The 17,351-nt window shown below is 41.3% G+C and overlaps 1 protein-coding gene across 13 annotated transcripts in view; it reads left to right on the top strand.

The window, feature by feature from the left end:
- LOC110533427 (CMP-N-acetylneuraminate-beta-galactosamide-alpha-2,3-sialyltransferase 4) overlaps positions 1 to 17,351 on the top strand; it is a 52,279-nt gene that overhangs the window by 28,707 nt on the left and 6,221 nt on the right. For 6 of the 13 annotated variants that reach the window (XM_090186036.1, XM_021617619.3, XM_090186039.1 and 3 more), the window contains 6 exons: positions 204 to 267; positions 482 to 577; positions 702 to 891; positions 2,428 to 2,571; positions 11,263 to 11,415; positions 11,860 to 15,682. In XM_090186036.1, coding sequence (XP_090042162.1) covers positions 204 to 267; positions 482 to 577; positions 702 to 891; positions 2,428 to 2,571; positions 11,263 to 11,415; positions 11,860 to 11,949 — 737 coding nt within the window. In that variant the 3' untranslated portion in view covers positions 11,950 to 15,682. Of the gene's footprint in view, positions 1 to 203; positions 268 to 481; positions 578 to 701; positions 892 to 2,427; positions 2,711 to 11,262; positions 11,416 to 11,859; positions 15,683 to 17,351 lie in introns of those variants that run through there. The other 7 variants (XM_090186033.1, XM_021617616.3, XM_021617617.3 and 4 more) reach the window with 2 other exon arrangements.

Raw genomic sequence — 17,351 nt, 5'->3', positions numbered from 1 at the left:
GTTCAAGGTACTTTTCAGTGTGCTTTTATTTGAATTATGCTTTTGGACTCGACTAGTGCATGTTATGTTATTCTTATGACAGTGTTATTACTGACATGTAATAGCAAGCATCAATGTTACTAGTGTTATCTGCATTAACCATGTCTGTGTCTCATGTTTACATTTCTTGTGTGAGATGCTTATGTTAATTTTCTGTTTTCCAGAGCTTTTTCTCATGAAAGCATTGGCAGCCATGGCTAGCTATGACATGCCTGAGACGATAAAACAGTTAGGTCAAAGTATATCTCATCCCTGACAATGACGCTACTGTAGAAACTAGTCATTGTTTGCATCAGATTACAATCTAGTTTATGAATCTATTGATGTTAATATTTTATTCAGCTGACAGTTGACACGTTCCTGATGGACAATTCATGTTTTTTAAAGGTCTACCATGATACCTTGGTTGAGCTGTACTGTTTTGTCCTCTTCCTGCCCTCAGTTTGCCTTGCAAAACCTGCATGGTGGTTGGAAATGGGTTCGCGATCAAGAACACCTCGTTAGGAAGTGCCATTAACAAGTATGACATAGTGATCAGGTAAAGAGACTGAGTGCTTTATGTCTTGCTATGTCACATTTATTTCACATTATGTCATGGTTCTAACAGCAGTATGTAGGCTGTGTGACTATGGTTCATGCAATGTCTTATTGGTCATACCCAGATTGAACGATGCACCAGTTCGGGGGTATGAGGACGACGTGGGGAACAAGACTACCATGCGCCTCTTTTACCCTGAGTCGGCTTCCTACAACCCCAGCATCCACAATGACCCTGACACCCTCATGGTCCTCGTGCCTTTCAAGCAGCAGGACGTGCGCTGGCTCAAAGAGATCCTGTACAATGAGAAGAGGGTACTATACTGGATGTGATATTTTCAACACAAAGACAGGGATGCCCATTACTCCCCATATACCTTTAAGACAACATATGAATAGATGAAGTAAGGTTTTATTGTCTGTTTATACAGAAATGTGCCTTGTAACTTTAAATTGATTACAGGGCATACAGTATCATATATGAGGTAAAAAACATGAATGGAGGACAGGGGATTATACAACTGATTACTCTTTCTAGTTAGTCTAGTCTACCTCTTTCTGTTTCATACACACACACACACATACATCCATACACACACTCTTCTCTCCCCAATGCCACATTAAAACACCCTGTCTGTTTAAACATGATCACCCTCACCTGCTGGAACATTGTATTTCCCACCCTATCTTCCTACCCTGAGGCTCTGTTAGTAGGTTGTGTTGGAGCAGTGTCTAATAATAATGTTGAAAGGAACGGCCTTGGGGTGTAGGGTCATGCCACCCTCATTTACACAGTAATCTAATTCTAAGAGGGACGAGAAGGCAAGTGTGATCAACCAATGACTGGGCAGGAGTTAATACTTAGATCTAGGCTCTGTTGTAATTTCCATGCTAGTTTAGCACATACAGTGCTGTGAAAAAGTATTTGCCCCCTTTCTGATTTTCTACATTTTTCATACTGAATGTTATTAGATTTTCAACCAAAACCTAATATTAGATAAAGGGAACCTGAGTTTGCAAATAACCCCCAAAAATTATACTTATTTTATTTATTTAAAAGTTATGCAATATCCAATTCAACTACAGGAAGCATTTGGTTACAGTCATTGCAGCTAATGGTGGCACAACCAGTTAATAAGAGTAAGGGGGCAATCACTTTTTCACACGGGGGAATTGGGTGTTGCATAAATTTGCTAATTAAAGAAATTAAATAAGTATAATTTGTTTTGTTATTTGTAAACTCAGGTTGCTTTTATCTAATATTAGGTTTTGGTTGAAGATCTGATAACAGTCAATATCAAAAATACAGAAAATCAGAAAGGGGGCAAATACTTTTTTACGGCACTTTAAAATTCAGCAATGTATTGGGAATGCATCCTAAGCAAACCTGGGTTCAAATACAATTTGACATTTTTCAAATACTTCTAGTGTTTGGTGTAGTCTGCCTGCAGTCCTAGATGGGTAGGGTTTGCACTTTTGCAACAATTCCATTGCGCCTTGCTAGCTCAATCAAACCGAGCGAAAGTATTTGAAATTATTTCAAATAGTACTTGAATCCAGGTCTGATTCTAAGTAGTGTGCTGGTGTGGATATTGGCCCTACTAAGTAGTGTGCTGGTGTGGAACGTAAACCTACTGGTGAAGCTGTTTTAACCAGAAGCCGTATTTATCAAGCGTCTCAGAGTAGGAGTCCTGATCTAGGATCAGTTTTGCCTTCATAATGAATAAGAATAGATGGACAAGTGGACCTGATCCTAGATCAGCACACTTAATCTGAGACGCTTGATACATACGGACCACCCAGGACTCTTTCTAACTAGACTCACTCTATTCACCCTATCTGTGGCTTCAGATCAGAAAGGGCTTCTGGAAACCCCCTCCTGAGATCTGGTTGGGTAAAACCAGCCACATCCGCATCCTGGACCCCTACTTCCTGCAGCAAACGGCCAGCCGCCTGCTCCGCTTGCCTCTCAACACACCTCCAAAGACCAACCAGGTGAGAGCTGCAATGCAAATAGTCTGGGTAGCCAATTGATTAGCTGTTCAGGATTCTTATGGCTTGGGGGTAGAAGCTGTTTAGAAGCCTCTTGGACCTAGAATTGGCGCTCTTGTACCGCTTGCCGGATTGGTGAAAGGTATGTTATAGGACCTTTGCTTTCAACTATACAATCACATACTGATCAATGACTAGCTCAAAGAAGGGAAGGCAGGAGGATGCATTTTCTGTGTGGTCCAGTGGTTTCGCCACTGACCCACTGCACTAGTGACAGAGTTGGCATGGGTTTGCATTCGCCCACTGCCCTTTGGCTCTATCTCCTCCAATCTTTCCTGTCTCCTCTCTACTGTTCTATCTGTTCAATATAAAAAACATTTAAAAAAAATAGTAGAGCTTAGCCTGTGTCTTGTAAACTTGATTAAATTATTTAATGACTGTGACATGGCCACTCTTGATGAGGTCACTTTAGGGAATGGCGCTCCTCCCATTAGTCACAGCTAGGAGTTGGGTCACTGATGCTATCCTTCCTCTCTCGTCTCCTTCTTTCTCTGGAAGGCGTGACTAAGAAAACAAGCCTTGTTTTGTAAGGGAAATGACTGAAAGGGTGGAGAGTCATCTATGTTTTGGAACCTACAGACCTTGGTGTCTGAACTTTGGTCCTTGGGGTTACTAGTTGTCCTTTGTAACTAATGAGTTAGATGGTAACAATGAGTTAGACCCTTTAGTGTTGTGATGCAAAAATATTGGCCAAATGTATTGCTCATAGACTAAAAAAGGTATTTCTGGACGTTATTCATCACAATCAGACGGGATCTTAGAGGGAAGATATACTGGAGACAACGTTAGACAACTACTACAAATAATGGAAAACTATGAGAATGCAGGTAAACCATGTATAACCGTTATAGCAGATCTTGAGAAAGCATTTGATACAGTACGTCTAGAATCTGTTTAGTGCCTGTTTTTTTTTCAACTTAAGATGGGTAAAAGTATTGTTCAAAAACCTTTATGTAAAATAATAGATAACAGTTACTTCTCTGAGAACACCTCTCCATTTACGAGAAGATTACCCTAATTCATTTTCTAGTGAATTCTCAGTTTACATACATGACCACATGACCAAAAGTATGTGGACACCTGCTTGTCAAACATCTTATTCCAAAATCATGGGCATTAATATGGAGTTGGTCCCACAATTGCTGCTATAACAGCCTCCACTCCTCTGGAAAGATTTCCACTAGCTGTTGGAACATTGCTACTGGGACTTACTTCCATTCAGCCACAAGAGCATTAGTGAGGTCAGGCACTGATGTTAGGCGATTAGGCCTTGCTCGCAGTCAGCGTTCCAATCCATCGTAAAGGTGTTCAATGGGATTGAGGTCAGGGCTCTGTGCAGGCCAGTCAAGTTCTTCCACACCAATCTCAACAAACCATTTATGTAGAGACCTCGCTTTGTGCATGGGGACATTGTCATGCTGAAACAGGAAAGGTCCTTCCCCAAACTGTTGCCACAAAGTTGGAAGCACAGAATCATCTAGAATGTAATTGTAGGCTGTAGTTTTAAGGTTTCCCTTTACTGGAACTATGGGGCCTAGCCTGAACAATGAAAGCCCCAGACCATTATTCCTCCTCCACCAAACTTTACAGTTGGCACTATGCATTTGGGTATATTACGTTCTCCTGGCCTGCCATCTTCTAAACCCCGATTCATCCGTGGGACTGCCAGATGGTGAAGTGTGATTCATGACCCCAGAGAACGCGTTTCCACTTCTCCAGAGTTCCATGGCGCCGAGCTTTACAGCACTCCAGCCGACGCTTGGCATTGCACATGGTGATTTTAGGATTGTGTGCTGCTGCTCGGCCATGGAAACCCATTTCATTAAGCTCCCGACTAACAGTTATTGTGCTAATGTTGCTTCCAGAGGCAGTTTGGAACTCGGTAGTGAGTGTTTTAACCGAGAACAGACCTTTTTTTTCTCCCTACGTGCTTCAGCAGTCGCTCCTTTGAACACCAGTATCTCTACTTGCACATTCATCTTCTGCACATCTATCACTCCAGTGTTTAATTGGTATATTGTAATTTCTTCGCCACCATGGCCTATTTATTGCCTTACCTCCCTTATCTTAACTCATTTGCACACACTGTATATATACTTTTTCTACTTTATTATTGACTGTATGTTTGTTTATTCCATGTGTAACTACAGTGCGGCATAAAAGTATTTAGTCAGCCACCAATTGTGCAAATTCTCCCACTTAAAAAGATGAGAGAGGCCTGTAATTTTCATCATAGGTACACTTCAACTATGACAGATAAAATTAGAAAAAAAATCCAGAAAATCACATTGTAGGATTTTTTATTAATTTATTTGCAAATTATGGTGGAAAATAAATATTTGGTCAATAACAAAAGTTTATCTCAATACTTTGTTATATACCCTTTGTTGGCAATGACATAGGTCAAACGTTTTCTCTAAGTCTTCACAAGGTTTTCACACACAGTTGCTGGTATTTTAGCCCATTCCTCCATGCAGATCTCCTCTAGAGCAGTGATGTTTTTGGGCTGTTCCTGGGCAACACAGACTTTCAACTCCCTCCAAAGATTTTCTATGGGGTTGAGATCTGGAGACTGGCTAGGCCACTCCAGGACCTTGAAATGCTTCTTACGAAGCCACTCCTTCGTTGCCCAGGCGGTGTGTTTGGGATCATTGTCATGCTGAAAGACCCAGCCACGTTTCATCTTCATTGCCCTTGCTGATGGAAGGAGGTTTTCACTCAAAATCTCACAATACATGGCCCCATTCATTCTTTCTTTTACACGGATCAGTCGTCCTGGTCCCTTTGCAGAAAAACAGCCCCAAAGCATGATGTTTCCACCCCCGTGCTTCACAGTAGCTATAGTGTTCTTTGGATGCAACTCAGCATTCTTTGTCCTCCAAACACAACGAGTTTAGTTTTTACCAAAAAGTTATATTTTGGTTTCATCTGACCATATGACATTCTCCCAATCTTCTTCTGGATCATCCAAATGCTCTCTAGCTTCAGACGGGCCTGGACATGTACTGGCTTAAGCAGGGGGACACGTCTGGCACTGCAGGATTTGAGTCCCTGGTGGCGTAGTGTGTTACTGATGGTAGGCTTTGTTACTTTGGTCCCAGCTCTCTGCAGGTCATTCACTAGGTCCCCCTGTGTGGTTCTGGGACTTTTGCTCACCGTTCTTGTGATCATTTTGACCCCACGGGGTGAGATCTTGCGTGGAGCCCCAGATCGAGGGAGATTATCAGTGGTCTTGTATGTCTTCCATTTCCTAATAATTGCTCCCACAGTTGATTTCTTCAAACCAAGCTGCTTACCTATTGCAGATTCAGTCTTCCCAGCCTGGTGCAGGTCTACAATTTTGTTTCTGATGTCCTTTGACAGCTCTTTGGTCTTGGCCGTAGTGGAGTTTGGAGTGTGACTGTTTGAGGTTGTGGACAGGTGTCTTTTATACTGATAACAAGTTCAAACAGGTGCCATTAATACAGGTAACGAGTGGAGGACAGAGGAGCCTCTTAAAGATTAAGTTACAGGTCTGTGAGAGCTAGAAATCTTGCTTGTTTGTAGGTGACCAAATACTTATTTTCTACAATAATTTGCAAATAAATTCATTAAAAATCCTACAATGCGATTTTCTGGATTTTCTTTTCTCATTTTGTCTGTCATAGTTGAAGTGTACCTATGATGAAAATTACAGGCCTCTCTCATCTTTTTAAGTGGGAGAACTTGCACAATTGGTGGCTGACTAAATACTTTTTTGCCCCACTGTATGTGTTGTATGTGTTGAACTGCTTTGCTTAATCTTGGCCAGGTCACAGTTGTAAATGAGAACTTGTTCTCAACAAGCCTATCTGGTTAAATAAAGGTCAAATAAAAAAATGACGGTGCCACGTTGAAAGTCAGTGAGCTCTTCAGTAAGGACATTCTACTGCCAATGTTTGTCTATGGACATTGCATGGCTGTGTGCTGAATTGTATACACCTATCAGCAACAGGTGTGGCTGAAATAGCTGAATCCACATTTTTTTGTCAGAATCCACATATACTTTTGTATATATAGTGTTATATATAGTGTATTTATTCATTGCTCTGCCGACTGTACCGACTTTTCAAATCATGCGAAGAAAAACATATTTCACTTTATTTGGAATGGAAAACCAGATAACGTTATACAAGCATATTTGAGTTTGGAGGTTTAAAACAATTAAATATTAAGGCATAAAATCTCTCCCTTAAAGCCTCCATTTTACTGAAATTGTATCTAAATCCAAACTGGTTTTCGAGCAAGCCTTCTAAGAGAGCCCCATCCTATGTTTAAGAGTGGGCTCTGCCTTTTTGCAGATTAAAACCTTGACAATGGGTCCCTCTTTAAAGTATCTTCCTTTTTAAATGAAGTCTTACAGAGTTGGCTACAATTTCAATTTCATCCTCCAGAAAAGGAAGATCTAATATTACAGCAAATAATATGTCTAAACTCCACAATGTACTGAAAGAGAAAAAAGTATATTTATTGGAAAAACTACAAGGGTATAATATTTATGAAGGACATTGTAAACAAGAACGGTAACATTGTCACACAAGCATTTAACAACAGTGTATGGAGGTGTATACTCAATACAAAATTAGAACCAACTCACCATGGCTCTGCCACAAAATTGGAAGAGACAATGACTTAAAGATGAAGTAAAGAAGAAATTAAAGAATTGGTCTGTCTGCCACCCAATCAAGCCTTTTTTTTTAGATCAATAGATGACACAAAGTGGTATACAGGAAGCCAGCCTAAAACCCCATCAGCAAGAAATGCAGATGTAGAAGCAAGATGGCTAGGAAAAACTCCCTAGAAAGGCAGGAACCTAGAGAGGAACCAGGCTCTGAGGGGTGGCCAGTCCACTTCTGGCTGTGTCGGGTTGAGATTATAACAGTACATGGCCAAGATGTTCAAACGTTCATAGATGACCAGCAGGGTCAAATAATAATAATAATGATAGTGGTTGTAGAGGGTACAACAGGTCAGCGCCTCAGGAGTAAATGTCAATTGGCTTTTCATAGCCAAGCATTCAGAGTTAGAGCACGCAGGTGCGGTAGAGAGAGTCAAAAACCGCAGGTCCGGGACAAGGTAGCACGTCTGGTGAACAGATCAGGGTTCCATAGCCGCAGGCAGAACAGTTGAAACTGGAGCCGCAGCACGACCAGGTGGACTGGGGACAGCAAGGAGTCATCAAGCCAGGTAGTCCTGAGGCTTGGTCCAAGGGCTCAGGTCCTCCGGGAGGGGAGGGAGAGAGTGATAATTAGAGGGAGAATACTTTAATTCACACCGGACACCGGATAAGACAGGAGAAATACTCCATATATAACAGACAGATCCTAGCCCCCCGACACAAACTATTGCAGCATAAATATTGGAGGCTGAGACAGGAGGGGTCGGGAGACATTGTGGCCCCAACCAGGCAGGATATAACCCCACCCACTTTGCCAAAGCACAGCCCCCACACCACTAGAGGGGTATCTTCAAACCACCAACCAGCACCACCATTGAATCATAAATGGCTTAAAATCGTTACTATAAATCCACCAAAAATGATGGCTTAAAGTCTAAAAGTTTTGACAGCAATACCATTCTTGATTTCCCAATACCTTGGCATCGGGTCTATGAACTGACATACAGTATAAAACAAACAATCCGTTCGTTTCAATTTAAAGCTGTTATATAAAATACTTGCTACAAAAATAATGCTCAATATATAAGGCATTGAACAGTCCGTCTTGAGGAAACAATCAATTGAACATATTTTCTGGTACTGTCCATTTGTGGCTCTCTTTTGGAGTCAGGTCCAGGTACGGTTGTTATGTCAAAATATTAGGGTTTAGATGGACCTGCAAACATTGTTAGGGGATCTGAAAAACCACGATCAGTTAATGGAAAATATTATTATACTCTGGGGTAAGGTATTTATTTTTAGGGCAATATCAGTAGAAATGTAATAAATAGGGAGATTCTGGACCCTCATAAGACATCATAGTAAAATGGAGGGATGTATTGCAAAAGGAAATATCATTATACTTGGAAAGATGGGTTAATCTGTGGACATTGGAGGGATTGAGTTAAAATCGGAATGATTAGGGGATTGGCCACTGTGAGATTAAATCCAGCACTTGAAGAAAGAGAATATTAGGAATATACGTATAATTATTTAACTACGGGTACTGTAGATGTGAGCGAAAATAGCTGTAAGTAGCAGTATTGCTGTCCGTTAGTTTACTCCAATCAGGATAGGGATGGTAGGGTAGGAGGGAAAAAGTATAAAGAAAATTAAAATAAGGGGGATTAGAAATTATGCAAAATTAAATTCATAGAACCTACAATATATCTGCAATATTAAAGGTGATCTACCCCCCCCCCCCCCCCCCCCCCCCACACACACACGCACACATACAAAAAGGAACATTTATTAGATGGTACAAAATGAGTTAGATGGTACCAAATGAGTTAGGTAACAATGATTTAGATGGTAACAGTGAGTTAGATGGTAACAATGAGTTAGATGGTACCTAATGATTTAGTTGGTAACAATGAGTTAGATTGTACCTAATGAGTTAGATCAGGGGTGTCAAACTCAAATACCCAGTGGGCCAAAATGTAAAACCTGAACAAAGTCACGGGCCAACATTGAACAAATTAACCTTTTAATATGGACCCAAACAAGTTTTGCTTTAACATTGAATATGGAACAAGCATCGCTTATTACCATACAATATATAATTTAATAGTGGAGACATGCAAAATCGAATTTCAAATGAAAAAACACATCAATGGCATTAATTTATTAAATAAATAACATTTAAATAAAAATGGTATGCCTCTTTTCTATTTGCAGCCTTCTGATTTAAATACCAAAATAAACTTTTTCCACTGGCTAATAATTTTACAAATAAAATGATAATAAATCAATCAACCATTCAAGCCCATGCCTTGTAGCAAGAAAAAGTGCATAAAGAAAACGTTAATTATTGCACACTGGTCTAATCTGATGTGCCCAAGCCAGATACCTGGCATCTCTTCTTGGATGCTAGTTCATCAATGTCTGGGCTCAAGCTCTGAGCTGAAGAAATCCTCAGTATAGAGCGAAGATGTTCATCAGTCAGACGTCTCCTGTGAGTTGTTTTGGTTATCTTCATCGAGGAGAAAAGTTGCTCGCATAGATAAGTGCTGCCGAACATGGAGAGCATCTGAGCAGCTTGGGTGCGGAGCTGAGGCATTGTGTCAGGGATGAACCGTGGAAACTGTGCGGCGCCCACAGCATCATACTTTGACTTCAGCGTGTCGTTGCACTGGAGTTCAATCAGCTCCATTTGGATGTTGGTTGGTGCATTTTCCACATCAACTGCGAAGGGATTACTAAGCAGTTCAAACTTGCATTTCTGGGCATCGAAGTCGGCAAATCGCCGGCTAAACTCAGCGGCGAGAACACTGAGTTTTTCAGCAAACTGTGCGCATGGGAACACGGCGGTAGAGATCTGCGCTTTTATGGATTGGCAGCAGGGAAAATGGCAAGGGTTTCCTTGCAGCATCTGATTCTCCCACAACTCTCCCTCATTAAAGGGCCGGGCTGATTTTGCGATCTCTGCTGCCACTATATAACTAGCCTTTACAGCAGCCTCGCTTTGTGATGTGGCTTTTTTAAACATATTCTGTTGTGAAACCAAACTTCTTTTCATCTCCTCTACTTCCTGGCTCCTTTGAGTCATGTCCAGGTCCTTGTATTTGTCATGGTGTTTCGTTTCATAGTGTCGTCTAATGTTGTACTCCTTACTTACAGCCACGTTGACTCCACAAACAAGACAAACAGGTTTGTCTTTTACATATGTAAACAGATATTCTGCCTCCCACTTGTCCAGAAAGCTCCTGTTTTCTGCCTTTCTTTTCGCCATTTTTGGGAAGGGTTAGCTCGCTGACAGTTGTAGCGTCTATGTTGCTATGACTACTGTCACAGAGGAGAGAGCGTTTCTGGGTCCTGTCCTGATTGGCACGCGAAAACAGCAGAGCATTATGGGATTCATAGTATTAGTGGTGAATGCGCTGTATAATACCGGCGGGCCAGCTCTAGTAGTAATTTGGTATTGTCTCGCGGGCCAAATATAATTACCCCGCGGGCCAAATTTGGCCCACGGGCCAGAGTTTGACACCCATGAGTTAGATGGTAACTCATATGGTACAGTTAAATGGTACTGTATTGTACGGTATATACACTAAGGTCCATTTAAGTGTAGTTCTGGACTAAAAAGTATTTTTAATGGATAATTTTTTTAATCCAGGACTAGGCTTCACCTGTGTGTGTGAAACTGGAGGGATGTAAGTATGTACAGTGTTTAGGCATTATGGCTCAGTTGGTAGACGATGGTGCTTGCAATGCCAGGATTGTGGATTCGATACCTGGGGCCACCCATATGTAAAATGTGTGCACCCATGACTGTAAATCACTTTGGATAAAAGTGTTTCTAAATGGTGTATATCATATTATTATTATATTAAAACTGATGTTGTAGTGATGGAGAAGACTGATCGTCTTTCATTGTTATTTTCACACACTAGTGCTGCCACCTACTGGTGAAATAAAATATAATATCTCTAATGTGTCTCTTGCGCTTGTCCTCACAGATCCCAACGCACCCTACAACTGGCATTCTAGCCATCTACGTGGCCCTTAACTACTGTGACGTGATCCACATCGCTGGATTTGGCTACCCAGAGTCTGAAGACCTGAAGCACCCCATTCACTACTATGGCTATGACACCATGAAGTCTATGAAGGTGAGGGAGGAAATTGAAATGGGGTGCTTCAACAATATCTACATTCTTCTGAAGTGTACACTCATTCACTACTTCCCACAAATCTAAAAGCATTGGATTGGTGGATGCATGGGCCAGAGGGAGTTTCCACCACATTCTGTAAACCAGTCATTTCCTTTCAAATCAGTGAAAGCAAGTGAAAGAGAGCACACTTTGGGAGGAAGGAAAGATAATTGGGATGTAGCCCTTGGACTATCAACAATCAGTTGTCTTGTCTAAAACACTATGCAAAGTCACAAATGAATAACATTGAATATGATATGTGGAGACACATCAAATTAAATGTATTGATACAGAGGAGTGACTTTGGCGTTCTGTTGTCATGAACAATTTCAAACCACTTTGCATGGTGTGTTAACATATTTGAAAATCAATAGATTTGTTAATTTCTCCTCTTCCTGACAGAATTCGTACCACAACCTCTCCCATGAGGTGAAAGCTCTGAAGCGACTAGAGGACTCTGGTGCTGTTGTATACCTACACCCTCACTCCTGACCAATGCAACACTAAGAGTAGTGCACAAGTGAATGATACAATTGTATATGATATATTATAAACTGGGTGGTTCGAGCCCTGAATGCTGATTGGCTGACAGCCGTGGTATAAAATGAGCATACATTTCCACATGGGTGGCCCCAGCGGGAATCAAACCCACGATCCAGACTAATGTACCAACTGAGCCACAAAGGACCACAGTGAAGGAAGATAGTTGGGACACTGAAAAAGGACTATCCTTTCCTACACACCTTTATCACAATCTGATAAACATCCAGTGTGTTTTAGGGATTAACATGGGTATCCGGGATCTTGGGACTGTCCCAGGAGCACTCTCCACACAGTAGCGGTGGGTGGGGAAAATCACTGGGGGAGCCAAGGCAGGAGAAAAAAGCCATATTACAACCTACAGTTGAAGTCGGAAGTTTACATACACCTTAGCCAAATACATTTAAACTCAGTTTTTCACAATTCCTGAGATTTAATTGGAGTAAAAATTCCCTGCTTTAGGTCAGTTAGGATCACCACTTCATTTTAAGAATGTGAAATGTCAGAATAATAGTAGAGAGAATGATTTATTTCAGCTTTTATTTCTTTCATCACATTCCAAGGGGGTCTGAAGTTTACATACGCTCAATTAGTACTTGGTAGCATTGCCTTTAAATTGTTTAACTTGGGTCAAACGTTTTGGGTAGCCTTCCACAATCTTCCCACAATAAGTTGGGTGAATCTTGGCCCATTCCTCCTGACAGAGCTGGTGTAACTGAGTCAGGTTTGTAGGCCTCCTTGCTCGCACACGCTTTTTCAGTTCTGCCCACAAATTTTCTATAGGATTGAGGTCAGGGCTTTGTGATGGCCACTCCAATACCGTGACTTTGTTGTCCTTAAGCCATTTTGCCACAACTTTGGAAGTATGCTTGGGGTCATTGTCCATTTGGAAGATCCATTTGCGACCAAGCTTTTTTCCTGACTGATCTCTTGAGATGTTGCTTCAATATATCCACATAATTTTCTCTCCTCATGATGCTATCTATTTTGTGAAGTGCACCAGTCCCTCCTGCAGCAAAGCACCCCCCTAACATGATGCTGCCACCCTTGTGCTTCACGGTTGGGATGGTGTTCTTCGGCTTGCAAGCCTCCCCCTTTTTCCTTCAAACATAACGATGGTCATTATGGCCAAACAGTTCTATTTTTGTTTCATCAGACCAGAGGACATTTCTCCAAAAAGAACAGTCTTTGTCCCCATGTGCAGTTGCAAACTGTAGCTTTCTTATAGCGGTTTTGGAGCAGTGGCTTCTTCCTTGCTGAGCAGCCTTTCAGGTTATGTCGATATAGGACTCGTTTTACTGTGGATATAGATACTTTTGTACCTGTTTCCCTCCAGCATCTTCACAAGGTCTTTGGTTGTTGTTCTGGGATTGATTTGCACTTTTCGCACCAAAGTACATTAATCTCTAGGAGACAGAACGCGTCTCCTTCCTGTGAGGTATGACGGCTGCGTGGTCCCATGGTGTTTATACTTGCATACTATTGTTTGTACAGTTGAACGTGGTACCTTCAGGCGTTTGGAAATTGCTCCCAAGGATGAACCAGACTTGTGGAGGTCTACAATTTATTTTTTGAGCACTTGGCTGATTTCTTTTGATTTTCCCATTATGTCAAGCAAAGAGGCACTGAGTGTGAAGGTAGGCCTTGAAATACATCCACAGGTACACCTCCAATTGACTCAAATGATGTCAATTAGCCTATCAGAAGCTTCTAAAGCCATGACATCATTTTCTGGAATTTTCCAAGCTGTTTAAAGGCACAGTCAACTTAGTGTTTTTAAACTTCTGACCCACTGGAATTGTGATACAATGCATTATAAGTGAAATAATCTGTCTGTAAACGATTGTTGGAAAAATTACTTGTGTCATGCACAAAGTAGATTTCCTAACCGACTTGCCAAAACTATAGTTTGTGAAAAAAATTGTGGAGTGGTTGAAAAACGAGTTTTAATGACTCCAACCTAAGTGTATGTAAACTTCCGACTTGTGTGTTGTTGTAATTGCGGTGTTGTCTCTATAAAGTGTTAGTTCATTTGCCTTGCCACTGTGATATATAGGCCTAAGGCCGAGACAATAAGAAGACACAGTGGAAGAATAAATTCAACCACATTTTTTTTTCATCACAAAACCAGAGAGCAACAACTGTCCGGTGAAGTCCACAAAGCATATTGCATGTAACATGACCTACAGCATGGTTAATCAAGTTAATGCTTCCAACATTTTTGGACTACTAAAAAGCTATTGATTTAGAACACCGGAGAGTTAACGCAAGTTGCAAAGAAACAGGAGCTGCCTCCACCATTCCAGGACCATTTTAACTTCAACATCGTCAAATCACCTCTGCTTAGTCTAATACAGTGCCAACTAAAAGATTCCAAAAACGATTTAGTCCAATCAACATAAGATAAATATCATGTGGTTGTCCATGGTACTGATTTTTGTGTGTGTGTGTAAGTTGAAAAAACATGTTGACTCACCCTACTTGTAGAGAAATGCCAATGCCATCCTCCTCTCTTCATGTTGTCTTACAGTACTTACTTTTAGTTTTGTTATCCTAGGCTACCTGGCTAAAATGCAGATTCATCTTTATAATCATTGGCCAGTACTAAAATGACTAGAACATTAATATCTTATATTCTGATAACATGGCAACCACGTTCTGTGTATGTTTGATGGGATGTTGATGGAATATTTACCTAACCCACAAAAAACTGGACACATTAATGTTTTTGCCATGTTCTCATAAAATTGCTACAGATTTCCAACACATTCCTCCCTATCCTGTAGGTGACCATTGCACATAGCATCTTATTGCTTTTCACTCTGGAAACCTTTGTACAATTTTGAAATTAAATAACATTTATTTAGGCCTGGATTCAATCCCTATTGCCGAAGATCCGTGTTAAAATGTAAAGGTAGACTAAGTTCCGATTGAGCCGACATATATGCAGCTTTTACCGTGAATGCAGTCTCCCGGACCACAGAAACATTGCCTTTAATTCTCAATCACTATAAAGCGGATTTTCAGCTCTACAGATTGAATAGAGCCGTTAATTCATTAATTCACATGGTAGAGTATAGAGTAGGGAAATTATGCGACAATATAAGATATTAATTTTAGAAAATACACAATAGCTGAAAAGTGGCTGTCACATTGATGACACAGACTGTCTGGAAGTTGGTAGTGCCACCAGACCTGATTCGAGGTGGACCTTTTTGGCTGTGGTGGTTGCCAGATATTTGGCACTACAGCAAGGCGTGTTGGTCTCATAGATGCTGTGGAAGCTGTTGTAGTTCACCTCATAGAAACCCTTATCCAGGGAGAGGACTGGTGTGAAGCGATACCCCCACAGCACCTCAGTGTCCAAATAGGAGCTTCGAGCTTAACACATCATTCCTGTAAAAGATTGGAGAGATTCATTAGATTCCTTTTTTTTGCACTTCAAAAGCATACGAAAAACATCTTAAAGACAAACACAAACAATGCCTGCATCTCATCTGCTCATACCCACATGCTCACACCCCCAACCTTAGTGCCTGCATCTCATCTGCTCATACCCGCATGCTCACACCCCCAACCTTAGTGCCTGCATTACTGTTTGCCGCTTTGCCTTAAATTGTACCAATTTGTTTTTTTCTCGGTTGCCCATCCTATTTCAATAATAAAACATTTTCCATTGTGTCAATGATGGCGGATTGATTGACTTCCAAGTTTTTAATATAAGTTTTTTTCAAGATGAGTGATGAGAATCGTTCAGCCCATTATGTATCTCACTACACCCTCATATTCCATGTTTTTGAAATATGCAGACAGTAAGTTTACATTGTAATACTTCTGACATTGTAATGTGTACGTTGTAATACACATTCTTATTTACAGTTCATTCGGAATGTATTCAGACCCCGTGATTTTTCCACATTTTGTTACATTAATCTAAAATGGATTTGTTTGTCCCCCCTTCAATCTATACACAATACCCCATAATGACAAAGCAAAAACAGGTTTTTAGAAACGTCTCAAATTTATCAGAATAAAAATACGGAATATCACATTTACATAAGTATTCAGACCCTTTACTCAGTACTTCGGCAGCGATTACAGCCTCGAGTCTTTTTGGGTATGATGCTACAAGCCTGGCACAACTGTATTTGAGGAGTTTCTCCCTTCTTCTCTGCAGATCTTCTCAAGCTCTGTCAGGTTTGATGGGGAGCATCGCTGCAAAGCTATTTTCAGGTTTCTGGCTGGGCCACTGAAGGACATTCAGAGACTTGTCCCGAAGCTATTCCTGCGTTGTCTTTGCTGTGTGCTTAGGGCTTGTTTGCTGTGTGCGTTGGCATGTTGTAAGGTGGACATTCGCCCCAGTCTGAGGTCCTGAGCACTCTGGAGCAGGTTTTCATCAAGGATCTCTCAGTACTTTGCTCCGTTCATCTTTCCGTCGATCCTGACTAGTCTCCCAGTCCCTGCCGCTGAAAAACATCCCCACAGCATGATGCAGCCACCACCATGCTTCACCATAGGGATGGTGCCAGGTTTCCTACAGATGTGACGCTTGGAATTCAGGCCAAAGAGTTCAATTTTTGTTTCATCAGACCAGAGAATCTTGTTTCTCATGGTCTGAGAGTGCTTTAGGTGCATTTTGGCAAACTCCAATTGCGCTGTAATGTGCCTTTTTTCTGAGGAGTGGCTTCCGTCTGGCCACTTTACCATAAAGGCCTGATTGGTGGAGTGCTGCAGAGATGGTTGTCCTTCTGGATGGTTCTCCCAGCTCAGTCAGAGTGACTATCGGGTTCTTGGTCACCTCCCTCACCAAGCCCTGATTGCTCAGTTTGGCTGGGCGGCCAGCTCTAGAAAGAGTATTGGTGATTCCTAACTTCTTCCATTTAAGAATGATGTAGGCCACTGTGTTGTTGGGGACCCTAAATGCTGCAGATTTTTTGGGGTAATATTCCCCAGATCTGTGCCTCGACACAACCCTGTCTCAGCGCTCTACGGACAATTCCTTCGACCCCATGGCTTGATTTGCAAAAATGTCTAAAAATCTGTCATTATGGGGTATTTTGTTTAGATTGATGAGGGATTTTTTTCAAATCCATTTTTAGAATAAGGCTGTAACATATCAAAATGTGAAGAAAGGTCAAAGGGTCTGAATACTTTCCGAATGCACAATGACAGCCTACCAAGAGGCAAAAGGCCTCCTGCGAGGATGGGGTCTGGGATTAAAAACTAAAATGTAGGACAAAACACACATAACGACAAGAGAAACAACACTACATAAAGAGAGACCTAAGACAACAACACAGCATGGCAACAACACAGCCCGGTAGCGACACAACATGGCAGCAGCATGACATGGT

The sequence above is a fragment of the Oncorhynchus mykiss genome, chromosome 10, assembly GCF_057628025.1.
Source record: "Oncorhynchus mykiss isolate SJ-2025 chromosome 10, ASM5762802v1, whole genome shotgun sequence".
Taxonomy (NCBI): Eukaryota; Metazoa; Chordata; class Actinopteri; order Salmoniformes; family Salmonidae; genus Oncorhynchus; species Oncorhynchus mykiss.
This window is presented reverse-complemented; position numbering and strand designations above follow the sequence as displayed.